The 19,696-nt window shown below is 30.3% G+C and overlaps 1 protein-coding gene across 3 annotated transcripts; it reads left to right on the top strand.

Annotated features, from left to right (window-relative positions):
* The first annotated feature begins 4,648 nt into the window (after positions 1-4,648).
* On the top strand, positions 4,649-9,060 carry LOC107888510 (transcription elongation factor B polypeptide 3). Of its 3 annotated transcripts, none has more exons than XM_016812642.2 (9): positions 4,650-4,890; positions 5,535-5,744; positions 5,834-5,971; positions 6,104-6,182; positions 6,884-6,952; positions 7,095-7,170; positions 8,123-8,179; positions 8,275-8,408; positions 8,783-9,060. In XM_016812642.2, exons 2-8 carry the CDS (start codon positions 5,541-5,543, stop codon positions 8,363-8,365), a joined length of 714 nt encoding a protein of 237 aa, XP_016668131.1. In that variant the 5' UTR covers positions 4,650-4,890; positions 5,535-5,540; the 3' UTR covers positions 8,366-8,408; positions 8,783-9,060. The 3 variants fall into 3 exon arrangements, with proteins under 3 accessions (XP_016668129.1, XP_016668131.1, XP_016668130.1); XM_016812641.2 differs by having other exon boundaries at positions 8,830-9,060; XM_016812640.2 differs by lacking the exon at positions 8,783-9,060 and having other exon boundaries at positions 4,649-4,890; positions 8,275-8,525.
* The last annotated feature ends 10,636 nt before the right edge of the window (positions 9,061-19,696 follow it).

Raw genomic sequence — 19,696 nt, forward strand, 5'->3', positions numbered from 1 at the left:
TGACTTGTAACATCAACTCAGTCAGAGACTTGTAATGGTATAGATGATACATATATTCTTTTATTTTTCTATATTAGTTTATATATTAATTAAATGGTGAGTATTTAGTACACTGGCAATATATTTTTTTATTCCATAAGTAGCATTAAAAAATTAAATTGTATCTATTTTTTAAAAATATTTTTAATATTTTACTACATCTTTATATGACACTTGTTAATCCCCTAATTCTACTTGTGGAGTTTGACTTCAATAACAGTATATCAAATAGTTTTTCTTAATTACATTTTTTTTAATTTTACAATAGTTGCATATTTATGTGATAACAATAATTTTTAACATGAATATAAATATATTTGGTATATACTAATATTAATTTATATGAAATTACATTAAAAAATTGAAATAAATACATACATAAACATTTATTTGTTAAATTAATATTGTATTTAAAAAAATTATATACCACTTTTACAATTATTATGAAGACTAAAAAATAAGCATTCATATTTATATAAATTTATTTTTAGTCATTTTATTTATCAAACAATACAAATCTTAAGAATTATTTTAAATTAATAAATGAACTTATTTTAATAGATATATAAAACAAATCTATGCATAACACAGCATAAGAAACTAGTTATTATATATTTGACATAAAATATATTTTTTTAAATATCTCTTAAATTTTAATGACACTAATTTTTTAAATAAAATATTATTTTTTAATATTTTTATGTTAAAAAATATGGAAATGGTGTTTGGGTGCCAATGGAGTGTTGACTCCTTTACCACTAGAGCTGTTTGAGATCGTTTTCATGTTTGAGATATTGACAATTTATTAAACTATATTTATGAGTTGTGTTGAATATATGGATGGTATCTAGTCCATCAATGAAGATCATATCACTTGGGAAATTATTTTTTAGAGATTGGATCGAATCGAAAATACCCTATTTAATCCTTTAGATCGTGAATATTGGATTGAGTCGAAACACTAATTGCTTGGCTATCAAGAGTCAATCTTTACCTTGTACTTATTATTTTATTGTATTCAACATATTTTATTGTTGTTTAATAGGGATTGATATAGATCATCTTATGTTAGCAAGTCTTAGAATATTCTATATAATGAAAAACTTGTATAGGTTATTGTACTCAGAGAACTAAACACTTAATTTCAAACCTCAAAATAAACATGCACATTAATTATGAGTATTCACGTTTCAAGCATATATTTTTACATCTTTTAATTGTTTAAAGCTCATATCTCCCCATAATCATTTTAATAGGCAATTATGCCAATCTTTCCTTTTTCTCATATCCAATAAATCACAATTTGTGTGAATAAAACATGCTATATCATAACACAATTTAGTCCGAAAGCCAATTACACGATTGTCGATCGAAATTTACCATGTATTTCTTACATCACAAGTATAGACCATTAATTCACAAGGCTTTCACAAAAACATTCTAATGGAAACCTTGAACTTCCAATATGATGAAGTCAATGCTTAAAAACTTTATGTACATACTTGTACACTTTCGTAATACTTACCTGCTCTTTCTCATCTTTGACATACTCGTTAAATTACCCGTTGAACCACTTGGAATACTAAAGGATACTCAGGAATCTCATACACACAGTACCGTACCAATGTCATATCTCAGATATGGTCTTACATGTAATCTCGTATCAATGCCAATAGCCCAATTATGGTCTTACACGAAGTCTCATATCGATGTCATATCTCAGATATGGTCTTACATGTAATCTCAGTAACCCTAATGTCATGACATTTGTATCCTATCTATTCCTAAGGTTCAACCGGGACTTTCGCTGTATTGAATCTCTATCGGTCGTTTCCGTAGTATCGTACTCAATAGCATTCACATTTCATTTCAATAATATAGAATTTACCACAATTATATCAATTAAGCATTTTATACATATATAATTTAATTCTTATTAAACATACGAACTTACCTCGACATAAAAATGGCGAAAAGGACCTAATCGTTAAATACTCGTTTTCCCCTGGTCTAATTTTGAACCTTGTTTTTCTCGATCTATAATATCACATTTAACTTATTTAATCATTATACTATTCAAATCAGCCCAAAATCATATTATGGCAAAAATTACATTTTTGCCCCTAAAGTTTGACATTTTTACATTTTAATCCCTAGGCTCGTAAAATGAAATGTACTTAATTTCTTCAATACCCATGCCTAGTCGAACCTTATACATGCTTATAGCAACCTATATTTTTATTTTGTTCGCATTTTAACACCAACTTTATAACTTTTTACAAATAAGTCCTTTTTAGGTATTTTCATCGAAAATCACTTAGCAAAAGTCATTTATCATACACCAAACATACATTTTCTACCATTAGACATCAAAATACACAAATATCCATGTTACAATGATTTCAAAAACATAAAAATCATTAAAAACAGGGCTAGAACGGACTTGCAATCGAGCTTAGAAGCTTGAAAAACCCTAGACGTGGTTTCTTCTTAGTACATTTAACCATGGGTGAGCAAAAATTGGCCTTTAATTTGGCTTTTTAATTCATTTAATTACCAAATTACTAAAATACCCTTAATAAAAAACTTTGGAAACATACCTAACCATATCCATTTTGTCCACCAATTTAACCAATGGTCTAATTACTATTTAAGGGCCTCCAATTTAAAATTTCATACCAATTAGACACCTCTAGCTTCTAGAACACACATTTTGCACTTATTACAATTTAGTCTTTTTGACTAAATTGAGTGCTCAAACATCAAATTTTTTGAATGAAATTTTCACGAAATCATTCCATAAAATTGTAGACCATAAAAATAAATTTTTCTACATCGAATTTGTGGTCCCAAAACCACTGTTCCGACTAGACCCAAAATCGGGTTGTTACAATATATGCTTTTTTTGACACAATGCTTAGAACTATCCATAATTCCTCGCAACCCATAAAAGGATAATGCACTTTAGCGCACTTGAACTCACATCCTCCTATATTGGCAACAATACACATGCCAATCAAGCTATAACTCAATTGATAATTAATTGATTATTTTTAAAAAAATTAAATAATATATAAATATTATAAGTGATAAGTTAAAATAACATAACTGAAAAATAATATATATACACAGTCAGTTTTCTCTATAACAACCACCCACTATAATAACATTTTACTATAACAACCGAGTTTCTAGTAGAACTGATTTCTTATATTTTATTTTAACCCTCTATTAACAGTTTTTTAACTTATAACAACAATATCCATAGTTATGATGTACATTCTTTATTAAATTATTTTTCTATAATTTTAAAAATTTAAGTGAAATTATAGCTATTTCATATAAACAAGCTTATAATAAAAATGATCTTAATTAAAATAGTTAATTTTCACATGAAAAATTCTATTAATCATATTTTATTAAATGAAAATAATTTTCAATAAGAGGTATTAAAGATATAAATTCAATAAACTATTAAGTTCCCTAATTAAAATTCCTACTATGAATTCAGAGCATCATAAACTTATAAATTGATTACTTGAATTTAATAACTCGTGATAAATTAATTAATTTAATTTGATAACTCATATTGATTAATTGTGCTTGTTAGATTTATGAACTTTATAATTAATCATGTGAAACAATGTAAAATAAAATATGCATAAAAACAATAATATAAACGCCTAAATACGCCTTTTAATTTTGTTGATTTGATTCTCACTTTATTTCTTTTTTTTAACATAATTCTCAATTTTTTTTATTTGATAGAAATTCACGATATAAATTCTATTGTAGACTTACAACAATTATCTCTATATAACAACATGTTATAAGCGTATAACATCTACCACTCTATAACAGGCAAAATCTTAACAAGCAAATAAGACAAATTCTTTATAATAATTTTTTTTATTTTCTTCCATAAAAAATTTATGCAAAATTTCAAAATTTATTTAACCCATTTAAATTCTACTTAAGATTTTAAATTTTATTTATTTAATTTTTAAAAAAAATAATAAATACCATCAATTAAGTAAGTTGTTCACGTCAATTTTAAGTCTTAGACCTTATAATATATATTATCTAATTTTATAAAAGAAATTATATTAGGGTTGAAATTTATATAAAAGCTTGACATTTTCTTTCTTTAGGGAATATTCTCTTTAAGCACTCAAATCGATTCGTAAATAAAATACATATATTTTTGTTCAATTTTGGGTTCACATAAAATAAAATAAAATTTAGACATTTATTTTAATTTATAATCTAACTTTAGAACTCAGTTTTCCTTAAAATACAATTTGTTTTATCATTATATCCAAAATTTATTGTAATAAAAAAAACAAAAAGCTGGCAAATCATGCACCCTGGCGCAAGTTAGCAAAGTTAATATAGTTAGACGGTCGGGTCATCGGTCTGGTTCAACAACTTGTTTAAAAAGTAAAAAAATTTGAGTAAAAATATAAATTTAGAAAATTTTATATAAAAAATTTTAATACTAGTGAATTGATTTAAACTTAAGTTTTAATATTTTTATTTGAGTTAAATTTAGATAAAATTTTAATTCATTTTTAAAGTCGAGATAAACCCAAACCAATTAAATCAACCTAAAATTTTATTAAGAGCCGACTCGGATTTTTCCCGGATAATCCCTCAAGATAAATACAAGAGTCTGCAAAGAATAGCATGACTCGTCATCATCTTCGAGTCGGCGCATGTTAGCACATGAACCGGAAATTTTTCGTATTGCCCAAAGAATTGTGATTATCGTCAGCAATCGTTGATCGATCTGGTTTTCCCCGTATCCAATTTCATCGAATCCCTTCGCTCCTTCTCGCAAATCAATAATCGGTAAGCTCTCTTCAGCTTAGTTTCAAATCCAATGACTCCGATCTTTTTTTTATTATTTTTCTTAATGTTTCTGATATGATGATATACATCTGTTTATCTTTTCGATTTTGTTTAGGTTGATTATTTATTATCTTACAATAATTTTATTTTTTTATAATGAAAAATACGGAAAAAATTTTCTTTGATTGTTGAAAGCTAGAATCCGAAAAGTTTTGGAGAATTGTAGATTTAATTACTGTTGGATGATATAAATCAGTTATTAGTTGAATTCTTTTTATACATCTAATCTGATCATAATTTTAATTTACTGAATTTTATCTGCAAATCCAAGACTGACCATTTGTAAAAAAGTGAGAAATAGAGATAGAGGTAAAAAGACATCTCTTGTCCTTTTCAATTTCAAAATTGAGCAAATTTGTTATTATATCAATCAAAATCATGTACAATTGATGGAAAACATTGGTGTGATTAATTATACTTAGTTGCTCACTTTCAAAATTGACTGATTAAATTGCTTTGATTTCGTTGGGATGGACTAATTTGCTCAATTTCGAAATTGAGAGGAGTGGAGAGGTCTTTTTTACCTAGAGATAGAGCTATGGCATAACAAAATAAATTATCTTAATTGCATTTTTTTCTCCTAGAGCAATATGTATGTGGAGAAGAGATCGAGAAACATAGCAGATAAAAGCGAAATGAGAAAAACTCCTTCACTGGTGGACCTTTGTGTTAGAACAGTGATAGATAATGTAAGGTACCTTGGAGATGTTGGTGAGACAGATTCACATCTTCTTGAACGTATTCTACCGCATTGTACAGTTGATCAATTATTGCATGTGGAAACGAGTACAAAGGTGAGTTGACTTGCATTGTTTATGCCGCAATTAGATGTTTTTCCTTCAATTTCTATATATATTTAATTGGGACTGATTAATTGATGTAGGGAAGGGATCTTAGTTCAGTAACTGATAAACTATGGAAGAATTTCTATGAGCTGCAGTTTGGCCGCGAGAGTATGAAAATAGTAATTGAGAGGATGAAGCTAAAGAAAGTATCGTTTAGATGGAGACAGTTGTATGAGGTAATCTTTTAACTTACTTAATAGCTAGGCTGTTGGTGAAATGCGTAGGAACCAGCAATATGCCTTTAATTAAATATCAGCACTGTTATAATACCAACTTCCCCACTAAAGTTCAATGATTTGTTGTATTAGGCAAAATTGAAGGATGTTCAGGAGGCCGAGAACAAAGCAATTGACCGGCTTAAACAATTATACAAGAAAGAAGATGCTCGTATGCTCCTTGTTCTTTGATTATTTCTTCTTCTTCTTTTTTTTTGAACATTAATCTCATTATAGGTTCTCATCATATCTACTCTTTTTGATACAATACTAGAACTAACCATAGCCCCTCCCCAACCGCTTTAACGCACTCAAACCCGCGTCATCCTGCACTGGCAACAATGCCGATGCCAATCGAGCTAAGACTCAATCAGCTTGTTTTTTGAATTCTTAATAACAATATAACCCATTGTTTTGACAAGTAGCTTGATCTTGTTACATGTGTGCTTCTATCTCTTAGACTCTTGTATTACTGGTTTGATCTGCATTTAGTGGTCATAACTTGTGCAATAGTCCCCAAGCTTTGCAAAAAAATAAAGGCAACTTTCTTCAGAAAGTGCTGAAAATTGGAACTATTTCTTGAATACTGTTCACAAGAACCTGTATTGGCCCAAACTTGCACTGAGACATGGCTTTAATTGTTTGCCTACATACTTAAAGTAATAGTGAGAAGTGGCCTTTAATTGATGAATAAGATCATGGATTTAAAACAAAGATGTGTGGAGCATTTAAAAGAACCTTTCATGTCAATACATTAATAGAATGAGTTTGTTGCAAGCAAGATCTTGCTATGTGTGTATCTGTGTGTTCCAACTTCTAACACACTCTGCTTTTTGGTTGTCAGAATTCTTACCTTGATTTCAATTTGATTAGGAAAACAAAGTCGGCAGGTTCAGCTTTGCACAAAGGTTCCACCTTCAAGCAAAAGAAGCTTTTTTGCTGGTAACATTCTTTGTTCCTCTAATGCTTGTTTGATCTAATTTATTGGTTTACTATTGGAAAATATGCGAATTTGATCTTTGTGGCTGTTAATAAAAAGGGTCTTGTGTGATCTGTTGGTTTTATTTGTAAAAATGTTATCTAGGAAGTGGACCTGGTTACAATATGTCCAATGTCAAGAGCAACATAATGAAGAAAGCGAAGATAGATCTTATGAAGAGGTAATCTTCTTCTTCTTCCTCTATTAAAAACTGTGTAGAAAAGGAAAAAGAGCACTGCAAATTTGTTGAATATTAGGAAAAGCATGCTAGCTCCTCCAAAAACTGGTAAAAGTAAGAACCCTTAGTTTACAAGGGCATGTTGCGTAGCCTCTTAGAATTTGAGTGGCAATAATACCGTAGCAGCTAAAATAGGAGTTGGAATCCATTAAAATGCCTTGAATTTATTATTTATCACTGCGATAGTGTCATTCTTGAAGTTTTTCCTAATTTTTTCTCCCTCAGACTGTTACCTTTTCCAGTTTATAGGTGAGTGCCTTATAAATAAGGTATAGCTTTTGAGACAACTGAATGCAGTCTACAATTTCTTATTGTAGAATTCAAATTTTAACGTCGATATGCTTGGTTGCTTTAAAGGAAATTTGCTAGTAAAGGAATCGAATTGCATTTTACCCCTATATTTAAAAAATAGATAAATTAATCCTTGAACATTAGATCAAAGAGCAAACCAGTCTTTCTATTAAAAATTTCAGTCATTTCTATCGTTAAAAATTGATCATTGTACATAACATGAGGTACACGTGGCACTGTTTGGTTATATTGTCTGTCACATCAATTTTTAACAATACAAATTAATTCAATTTTTAATAGAAATGACTAATTTGTTCTTTGATTTACAATATTGGAATTAATTTGCCCATTTTTTAGTAGAAGAGGCAAAATGCAATTTGACTTCAAGTAGAGTCTCCATGGTACTTTTACCGAAATTTGCTCTATTGTAGTTAAAAAACCATGTAAATACTGACAATCAGTCCTAAGATTATGAACTTGTATAATGGCCTAAGTTTATAAGAAAATGGCTCTACACCTACAATAAAATTGGCATCAAGACTCCACTTCATCCAGGTGGATATTTGAAGGAATTGATTGTTTATTTTCTTCTATCTTTAAACAGCCAGGAAGTGAAAAATCTCGCAGCCATGAAGAAAAAAGCAGTTCAAAGTCATCATAGGTAATATCTTTAGGTGTATATTATTCAATTTTACATCGAACAGCCATTGATTGATATGAATTGATTGCTCATCATATTGGCTTCTTGAAACGCAGTGGTACCACCATAACAAAGTCGAGTGGATTTTGCGGAAAGAATTCAGCTTCGACATCAAAGCATAGCAAACCATTAGAGAGGAGATTCTAGAAGAAGCAGTTTCTAAAAATTTAAGAACAAAGTCCCGAAAAAGGTTCTATTGCCTTCCTCCTCTTTTTTCACTGTAATATTTGGAAAGTAATAATGGATCAATCTGTAACTTTATAAAAATCTATTTTCATAATGCAATTGTTTTCAAGGTTTGCATTTCCATTGTCATAGCATTTACTTTTATGAAGCATCCTTTGCTACCCATTTCTCTGTTTCAATGATGAGTTCCTGCTTTTCAGAAGCACATGTAACACTATTAAAGGTGTTAGGATTGGTTATTTGCCTATGTTACTCACACAAATCATTATTTATGTTACTTTGACACCTCTCTTTTTGAAGCATCAATTTTTGAAACATATTCAGATAGGGTAAACTACATCTAAGGCCACTAGACTATTAATAAGTTTATGTTTTTAGTTGCATACCTTGGTCTACTACTGCTTGAATAGCATCCTCCGCTGCAGTTTGAGCAGCAAAAGGAGTCCCTTTCTTGTACCCTCAAATCCACAAGTGCCGGCGGAGGACCAAGAGATTACCCGACCTTGTACATTTGTAACCGTAACAATGGTATTGTTGAAACTTGCTTGAACATGAATAACTCCTTTTGGTATTCTTTGTGTAATTTTCCGTGCACTAGAAGATGGTCATTGAATTATTTAAAAGTTTTTATTTAAATCACTAGAATGTTAAAATCATTATTGTATGGCTTTCTCTATTCGTACTATTTTTACAAGCTTTCATTCATTTCTCTTTTACAATTCAGTTTTTTTCATGAAACAATTTTGAACATTATGAATCTACGAATTAAAATTCAAATAGTTTTCTTCTTCGATCTTCAATATTAATTGTCAGATGAGCTTGGGTTTAAGATATGTTCTACTTATCAATGAGTATTGATCTATTATACTAATCGTCGAATTATTACTTTAACAGTCTAATGACTTAAATAATAATTTTTGAATAATTCAATATTCTAAAATGAAAATTTTCAAATAATTTCGTGTTTATTTTGAAATTTGTAAATTTAACTTACCCACGGATATAATCTTAATATATGAAAAAAAATTAGACATATCTTTGTCAGACATGACTATATTCATCCGAGTAGCATAGCAATTTGCTGCTTTGGTAGAAAGATTTATTGAATGACCTGCAAAAATAAAAAGGCCTATTCCCTTACAGGGTTTAGCAATGTTAAAAGTAGTTGGATTTTGCTCAAAACGTTGTTTTAGTGTAGGTTTGGATGGGTGGTGCGTTTATCTGTTGTTAGTGTAAAAATAGTAGGGCGGTGAAATTAAATACTATAGTGTAAGATAAAAAGTAAGCTAAACGCACCGCACCGCACCCAATCGTCCATCCAAACCCACCTTAGTTCCATTCCTCTCCCAACTTTCAACCGCTAAACTTTTTTTTTGCATTTTAAAATTTGAAATTTTAATAAAATAATCTAAAAAATTCATATGGGCTGGATTGGGCTTAGTTATTTTAATTTGGGCTAGATTTGGATAAATTTTAGACTCATTTTTAGGTTAGGTTTTCGCCTAGAAAATAGGTCTAACATTTTGTTGAGGCTTGACCCATTCGGCCCATTATCACTTCTAGCATAGTGTCCTTAATTCAAATTTCATTATGGATATATATATATTTTTATGTATAAAAATATAAAAAAGACGAGAACACCCACAAAATCATATAACTTTGCAAATAAAATCATTTTTTGATAATTCTGTAATTGAGTTGAAACTTTGTTGATGGGTGATATCAACTCAGTAAAAAGTTTAATAAATAATCCAGATAACTAATATATTTATATAAGCTTTACAAAGATCAAAATATGTTCATCTTTTAATCATTGTATTATTTTTAACAATATTGTACGATTACTTAAATTATGATTTTAATTTTTTTATTTGTAATATATTATTTATTTTAAGATAAAATATTGGGTACATTGTAAGTAGAGTTTTTAGATTACAGAAGAATGGTCGGGGGATTGGCAAATATCCTATAGGTGTACAGCAAAATATTGTAAAAAAAAGACATGTCAATTTTTTAAGATTGTTTGTGAAATAAAAAAATATACTACTAGTTTACTAAATGTTTACCCTTATTTTGAATATTATTTACAACAAATATAATATATTATTTGTTTCTTTCTCTTTTATTCTAAAACATTAAACGCATGTATTCACATGCAACGTATGTGACAAGAAATCTAGAACATTAAAAGAAATTAGTAAACTTCCAGTCTTACAAGCAATGATTCATTACTTGGATGTTTCTTCCCATGATGTAATAGTGAAATGTTGCACATTCCATAATATTATTTTACATATTTTTTTCCATACAACCCAATCAAATTATTGTTACACTTATTCCATTCAATTAAATTAAAAGCAATATTTTATTTAGGCTAAGGGTCTGTTTGATAGGGGGAAAACCATTTCCGGAATTGGTTTTCCCCATTTTCCGGTGTTTGATTGGAGGAAAATGATTTCCTATTGTAAAATATTTTACAAAACACGGGAAAAGGAGTTCTTGTTTGAGGAAAATGTCTTACCGTTTTGAATTCGGTAAGACATTTTCCGGAAAATGACCCATTCTTCTCCCCTTTCCCCTTCTCCTTCCCTTTCCCCTTCTCCTTCCCTTTCCCGTTTCGAAGCCTACAATCGCCTCCAAGCCATGGCAGTGGCCTTCGGAGAGAAGTTGCTGATTCTCGAAAAGTGTAGCCCTCGGCAGTCAATCTGATGGAAAAAGCTCTCCTTGAAGCTTTGTTTGGATTCCATTTTGCTTTTGCCCAAAATCCATTCGATGCGTCGTTTCGCCCCCGCTATGGGAGAAGCTTTAGAGGGATCCCGGTTCTGGTAATGCCCGAGGCGTCGCAGCCTTAGTCTCTTAAGCCCAAGATGGTATCCATCCTCGTCCACTTCGTCAGTTCAGAGCGGGGCAGATCCGACTCGGCAATCAAGATCCAGAAGGGAGCAAGTGAATGACATCGAGCGTAGTGTTTCCAAGACAGAGACTGTGGAATTGATTCGGAATGACCCAAAGCAGAGATTGAAAGTGAACGAGAATCTGATGAGCTTGCTTTTCAAATTGACCCAAAGCAGCGATTGAAAATAATGCGGAAGTAATTGACCAAAATCAAGGTATTATCGATTCTTCAGATAAAAGCAATCAAATTTTAGAGTGGGAAGCAACAGAGGATGCTGAATGTGTGGCTAATTTGAGTGAATCGGAAGGAAGTTTTACTGTTGCAGTCGGAGGGAATGAGGAGAAGATATTGGAAAGCAGTGGGAATGAGAGTCAAAGCAATTGGTTAGGAGATGAAGAAGGTGAAAATAGAAGAAGGCAGTCTGATAATTGCTCTCTTTTGTTCTCTGATAATAGAAGAGGGCAGTCTGAAAATAGAAGTGGGAATGACAGTCAAAGCAATTCGTTAAGAGTCAAAGCAATTGCTCTCTTTTGTTCCAAAAATCAAGAACGAATCATTGTATACACACCCTAGAATATCATGTCTTATATCCAACATCATCTTTTGGCATCACATATCCCATGTCTTGAATACAAAATCATATCTTCAACCTCAAGTAAATTGGGCTTATTGGGATCCATCTAGAGTTTATAATTTCCCTTATTACTTTTATAAGTAATATATTTTAAGAAATAATATTTAACTTTTATAATTTCCCTTATATTAATATATTAAAAAATAACTTTTCCGAAAAATATTTTCGGGAAATCTGTCAAACAACAGAAAATATTTTACACAGATTCAATCAAACACCAGAAAACATTTTCCAGTAAGTCATTTTACAGAAATATAAAACATTTTCCAGAAATTATTTTACGGAAAACATTTTACTGCCAATCAAACAGACCCTAAATGTTCAAATAAAGCCTAATGTTTTGGATCTTGTGCAAGGGCTTATATGGACAGTTGTAGTGCACACATCAAATATTTCAAATGTCAATTTAGTTATATGGTTATAGGTTATCAATTCTGATATTCAAATGTTTTGATATAACAAAATAAATTCTAATTTCTCTTAATTAAATTTGGAAAAAATTAACTTGATCGCATCTACATTTACTTTCAAGTGTTGCAAACTCAAAAATATTTTTTTTGAATAACTTGTTCATTTTACAAAAGTTTTTGAGTGCCCCAAGTCTTTTAAAATTGTTTCTAAGCCTAAAAATTACACTTTTCCAACAATATCTCAAGAAATAGGACCATGTGTCTCGAGACATGAAACTTCAAATGTAAACTTTGCTTCAAGAAAGAAAAGTCTCAAACAATTCTTGAAACAACCAATCATGTCTCAAGACATAGGCCTGCTTGTCTCGAGACATAAAACATCGAAGCTAAAGTTTTGCTTCAAGGGTGAAATGTCTTGAGACAATATCCTCTAACTCTCAAGACATGTCCATGATGTCTCGAGACATTAGTCTTGTTGCCTCGAGACACTTTGCTCCAGCGGTCATACTTTTGTCTCGATGTCTCAAGACTTAGACATATAAATTGCATTAAATGCAAGAATTTAATGCTCTCAACGGCTAGAAACTCCTTTCAATGACTCCAAACATCCAAAAATAAATGAGAGGATATAAATATGATCTAAGGACGCTTAAATGAAGATAAGAAACAAGCTTACAATGATTAAGAACAAAAATCCAATCATTTCACCTTGTTATTATTATTTTCATTTATAATCACCTGTCGATTCAATTCCCATTCATTCTTTTAAGTGTTATTTTGTAGTTGTGAAAACTTAATCATTTTATATTTACCTTCTACATGTGATTATTTATTTCAATTGTATTTTTCAAATTCATGAGAGGTTAAGCAAAATTATTTTTAAGGTTAAGCAAAATTAGCTTTAAAATTATAATCAAACTTAGAATTTTTGAGACAAGAACTTAATCGAATAGACCTTATAAGTTTTGGGCTTAAATTTGAATTTCATAATTAAAACGGGATTGAATTTAAATTAACTTTAAATTTATTTTTGAAGTAATTTTTAAGTTTAATTTCAATTAAATTCTAGAAAAATCTGGCATGATGAGAGTTGATATCCACATGTGGTTTTTGGAGAAATTTTTTTATAAATAAAATCATTTTTATGTTGTAAATAATAGTTTTATTTTTAAATAATTTTGGAGTAAAAACTATTTTATGTTTGGTTTTTAAATAAATGTTTTATTAAAACTCATTTTATTTGAATTGGTCCCAATTAGGTTAAGCTTGAATCTATTTGCTTAAGCTTCAAATCGAGTCAAGTTTAAGTACAATTGTTTTGAGGCTCAAAAGGCACACATCTTTGTGAGATGTCAAGTTAGGGTTTGAAAATCTTAAGGATGTAATTGTCGTACATTGGGAATAAAGAGTCAAAGAGCATTAAATGGTGTAATTGCCATCCATTATATTATTTATTTTTATTTTATTCTCGAAATATTAATAAAAATACTAAAAAAATAAAAAAAAACAACACAAAATGGAAATACAAAAAATCCAAAAAATCAAGAAAAATGAAATCTTTGAAGATACTTTTAGATCAAGAACATGAACACAACATTTTTGCGTTTGTGATACAATACTAGAAATGCACAGGTAGACGAAGAAGAGAAAACGAGAGACAAAGAGAAAAGAGAAAAAGAAAACTGAATTTTGGCTGGGTTGTTACTTGAGGAACAAAGTCTTTTCCAATTGTTTTTAAAAGCCAATTAGAAATAGTAGTTACAATGGACTACCTGATTGTTACCAATGGTTGTTACTCAGCTAAGTGATACGCACCGTATCAATAACCTTTAACTCCCAACAAAAATGTCTCATTTCATTTTTCTTTTAAACTCATTGTTTCACTAATTCCCTAAAACTCTCCATTTTACTAGCTCATTACTAATTGATTCTTAAGTAAATTTTAGTTTATGTAACAATTCTCCTTCCCTTCCAACATCTTGTCATCAAGGATGAGAAGATAGAAGTTTCTTCTGCAACTCTAGCAAGTTCTTCCAAGTAGCATCTTCTGGAAAGGCGTTTATCCATTTGACTAAGACTTCAATGACTACCATGTTTCCTTTTTTCATCATTCGCCGATTGAGAATCTGAGCTAGCTTATTGACCATGGCATCATTCATACCGACAATAAGTAGGTCAGATTGCACCATCGAGTTGCCCACATGTTTCTTAAGTTGGCTAACATGGAAAATGGTGTGAATACATGATCTCAAAGGTAAGGTTAACCTCTAGGGCACCTTCCCTACTCTAGTTTCCACAGAAAAAGAACCAAAAAACTTGGAAGCAAGCTTTTGGTTCCAAGTTTTCCTCATAGTATGTTGTCTATAGGGATGAATCTTGATGTACACCATGTCTTCCACCTTAAAGTGCCTGTCACTACGTTTCTTATCAACCAAATGCTTCATTTGATCTTTGGCTTTTTGAAGATGAAATTTGAGCAATTGTTTGGCTGCTTCTCCATGTTGAAGGCTCATGTCCACAAAAGCTATAATGGACATTTTAGCCAAATAGGGAAAACAGAGATGAAGAGTTTGCCTATAGAGGGCCTCATACTGGGTAGTTCCAATTGTTGAATGGTAAGAAGTGTTATACCACCATTCAGCCAAGGGCAGCTATAAAGCCCAAGCTCTAGCTTTTCCTCTGACATTCATCACAAGTAGCTCTCTAAACATCAATTCAGCACCTCTATCTAACCATATGTCTTAAGGTGATAGGTTGTAGAGAGCTTCAACCAAGTTCCCAACCTCTTAAAAAGTCTATGCCAGAAGGTTAACATAAAAATCTTATCCCTATCGGAGACAATTGATTCTGGTGTTCCATGCAACTTGTAAATATGATTAAAGCACTCCTAAGGAACTATTATTGTTATAAAAAGGTACGAGAGGGCCACAAAGTGGCCATATTCGATCAATTTGTTCACAACCACCAAAATAGTGTCATTCCCTTTTAAAGTTAGTAGACCTTCTACAAAATCCATGCTGACCTCAACCCAAGCTTGATCAAGAATTGGTAAAGGCTAAAGTAGACCAGGTTTAGCAGCATGACCATATTTACGCATCTGACAGGTCACACAATCTCTTACCCATTGGTTATGTAATGACCCAAAATTCACAGGCACCGGAAAAAGTACATTATCGGGCCTCAGTCTTAGTAAATCGAGTTCGAAATAATTACTAAAAATATTTATGAGTCTAGAGATGTGTTTAATTAGGTTTAAATTAGGTGAATTTAGCTTAATTTAGAGTAATTAGTAAAAATGACTAAATTGAATAAAGGATGAAAGTTAAATTGTAGATTAAAAGAAAATGAAGAGGACCAAAATGGCAATTATGCCATTTGTCCTAAGTGAGGCGGCATAAGCATAAAAATCTGAGATTTTTATGTGTTAAAATATATATTAAATTATTATTATTAAAAGTAAAGTAAATAGAAAGAAAATAAAGTAAAGAACAAAGAAAAGAAACAGAATAGGCAAACGAAAAGCAGGGGAAGGAAAGAAAGAAAGAAGAAAGAAAAGAAAAAGGGAGAATTAGGGTTTGAAGGTTTGAAAGTTTAATAGGTAAGTTAATTTAGCCCTTTTTACTTAATTTTAATGTTTTAAAAGCTTTAGAACAAAGTTTTGATGAAATTAAATTAATATTTTGAAAGTTATTAGAATTCTAAATATTGTTCATGTTGAATAAAAAAAATGAAATAGGGGTTTAATTGAATGAAATTCAAGTTAAAATAGATATAAAGATTGAATTGCAAAGTAAGCTATAAGTTTTGTGTTTTAGGGACTAAATTGAGGAAAATTTCGGAATTAAGAAAATATGTTGAAAATTTAATAGTTAAATTTGAGTTTAAATGAAATTTGAATAGACATAAGGTGTGAATTGGTGTTATAAATTTGGTTATTAACATTTTACATCAAAACAGTTTTGGGAAGTAGCAATGGTCTAACTTTGAAAATTCACTAAAAATTGTATAAATTGAACTAGAGGATGAACAAAATATGTAATTAAATCTTATTGAGTCTAGTTTCTTATAGTATAAACAGTGTAAGCAATGAATTGATGAATCAAGAGATATTTGAAATTTTGTAAGACTGGTTTGGGGTGATTTCGAGATGCCCTGTTTTAAATTTGGAAAATCATTATAAATTGTACAAAAATTATTATGAAGTGTAATTTATATGTGTGAACTCCTTAATGAATCTAGTTTCAAAATAAGTAAACAAGAACTTTATTCGAGTTCTGTACAATGAGATAATTTATTTTTAGTAGAGAGAGGTCAGAATAAATTCGGGTTCCCCTATTCTGACTTTGGAAAATCACAAAAAATTGAAGAAAAATAATTAGAGGCTTAAAGTTATATGTTTAGAATCCTTAATGAGTCTATTTTTAGGAGAAATCAACGGGAATATTATCCGAGTTCTGTACTGTGATATAATTAATTTTTAGTGAAGAATGGTCGGAACTATTTGACAGCAGAACAGGGGCAACTTTAAAGAATAAACTGTACTTATTGGCTTAACCAAAAATTCTAAAAATTTTATGGTAAGAAGATATGTGAGTCTAGTTTCAGAGAAAATTAGTGGATCTTAATTTGGAGTTTCCTAGCTCAAGATATAAATGATTTAGTAACAATGACTCAAGTAGACAGCTTTGAATGAACATATAAGTAAATAGTGGAATTATGTGTATAAAAATGGTTAAATTTGCATGTTTAGGCTCATGGATTAAATTGAATTGTGTTATATTGATGATTACAAATTATTATTATTTTCGTAGTTAACAAAGAACCCAAGACATCGGCGCACAAAGGAAAGGAGAAAGCTATCGAGGATTAAAACAAGAAATTCACGGTTTGTATTACTATAATTCAAATTACTTTTTATTAAATGCTATATATCAATTCTATATTTAATAAGTGAATTATAAGGTAAGTATTGATATTTGAGTTGAATGAGAATTGAATTGAATGGTGAATGTGTATGTATAATTGAATTGTAAATTGATTTGAATGTGAAAATTTTAATTGAAAAGTAATCTTGGAATGGAAATGAAAGTGAATTGAGAATTGAAATACCCTATTAACTAGTCGGGCTAATTCGGATATAATTGGCATGCCATAGGATATGGAAGTGTACGGGATTTGCCGGCTTTATCGATCAGGCACTTTATGTGTCGTATTTCAGGCACCTCGTGTGTCGTATCAGGCACCTCGTGTGTCGTTTTAGGCACTTTATGTACTGATCAGGTACTATGTACCGTTTTAGGCACAATGTGCCGTACTGGTGTGTTTGGGTTGGAATCCGTGTATCCGTTAAAGTTCGAAATGTTAATAGGGTGAATAATTGAAATGAGAAGTTCAAATGAATTTGATCAACTGTACTAGTGAATATGAAAGAAATTAAAATTGTGGACTGAAAATTTAGATTGGAAATGAAATGCATGGATTTAAAATGATTGTGGTGATTAAAACCTGGTAAATGTGATTTGTAACTAAAATTGAATAATAGCTAAAGATTGTTTATTTATTGTTATTTAATGATAACTTAAAAAAAGAATTGTTATTTGATGCTGAGTTCTTATTTTATTTTTTTAATTGTTATTGCAATTTGAATTATGGTAATACCACTGAGTATGAAATACTCAGCGTACGGTTGTTTCCGTGCGCAGGTTAATAAAAGTCTGGTGTCCTGGTCCAGCATCCAGTGATCCCGACTTCAGCGAAAGGATTTTGAGTGATGTTTTCTTTCTTAAGTGAAAGTGGCATGTACTAGGTGTTGTATAAGTTATATAGATATACTTGTAAAGTTAGTTATAAGAATGGTATACCATATTTTGTTATTAGTTTGATAAAATGGTAAATATTATATTATATAATTTGGTATAAGTTGGAATGAAAAAAATGAATGAAGTTATTAGTTAATTTGGATTAATATTATGAATGTTTAGTTATTAAATAACTATGTTAATGAATTGGTTATGATTTAGATATATTTAGGTTTAAATTGTTTTTTATTGTGCCATTGGTTTTGGATTAGGTGGTTTTTGGTTTGAATTTGGAGGGGGTTTTATGTAAAAATTAAGAAGAAATGCTGTCGAAATTTTTGTAAAAAAATATATATATATATTTCCCTGAATACTCGAACAAGTCCCGTTTCATTCCACTTTAATACTTGTGTTGGGCTTGAAAGTCCATTATAGGGACATAATTCTTCAATTATACTATGAATGTTATAATAATTGTAAAATATCCATAAGTTGTCTGATATATCCGGTAATGCCTCGTAGCCCTGTTCCGGCGACGGTTTGGGGTTAGGGGGTGTTACAGGTTAACATAATTAATTCAACAATTAATTTAATTCATGTAACAACTAAATACAATACCAAATGTATTTGGATTTTGTTGGTTTCAACTATAAAGTGTGACTTTATAGGCTCTTGTAACGTTGGTAGTAATACTATAACGTTTATAACATTACAAGTAATGAGTGACATCTTAGTCAAGCAATGAGTGACATTTTAGCAATGTATCATTGCCACCCAAGTTAGAAGAAGTCGTGATTCAACATAATCTTTCTATGATAATATTTTCATGTATTATATCATATTATCTATAATATCTACATTGGACACAAGTCATGGAATAGTCACACTTGTATAGTCCAATATCATATTTCTTAATGTTCTGAGCATACTACAATAAACAAATAAGTGTGATATCTTATATCAACTTGTTCGGCTATGGCCATGCATTTCTAGCCTCACTCCATCAATAGGCCAAAGATATTACTCCCATTATGTAGGAGAGATAAATCCTATCTTGATCAACCATATCCCACTACATGGATCATGGTGTATCCAACATTAGTCTTTATAGTACAACCTGTTACGGTAGACGTTTTGACTGTATCAAAATATACAATTCAAATTGTTGGAACAATGATAATATCAAGTCTGAGGATCATATACATAGTTAACATTATGAGTAATATTGTGACTATTACATAATAATACAAGAAACATATTCATAGCAGTTCAATCCAATATGTTGTTCTCTAACACATACTCATGTATTGATTTTGACATCCCTATGTTAATGACAACTATTTGTTATCAATCAACTACACATTAGTCTCAATTCATTATTGTTATCCAAGCCCACAATAATACTTGACTAATGACCTTTGTCGAAAGCATTTTTAAATCGAGTTTTGGAAAATGGGAATCGACTTTAAGAAAAACGAGAACGGGAGTCGCCACCAATCTTTTAGGTGTGATTGGATCACCTTTAAAACATTTTGTTTTAAAATCATTAGTTTT

The sequence above is a fragment of the Gossypium hirsutum genome, chromosome A09 (assembly GCF_007990345.1).
Source record: "Gossypium hirsutum isolate 1008001.06 chromosome A09, Gossypium_hirsutum_v2.1, whole genome shotgun sequence".
In the NCBI taxonomy this organism is placed as follows: Eukaryota; Viridiplantae; Streptophyta; class Magnoliopsida; order Malvales; family Malvaceae; genus Gossypium; species Gossypium hirsutum.

Excerpts from the sequence above, each read along its gene's own strand:
- LOC107888510 (XM_016812640.2), top strand. The coding sequence starts at position 5,541 with ATGTATGTGGAGAAGAGATCGAGAAACATAGCAGATAAAAGCGAAATG. Across the intron at positions 5,745-5,833 it reads ATGTGGAAACGAGTACAAAG|GGAAGGGATCTTAGTTCAGT; the intron begins GTGAGTTGACTT and ends TAATTGATGTAG. Across the intron at positions 6,183-6,883 it reads ATACAAGAAAGAAGATGCTC|GAAAACAAAGTCGGCAGGTT; the intron begins GTATGCTCCTTG and ends CAATTTGATTAG.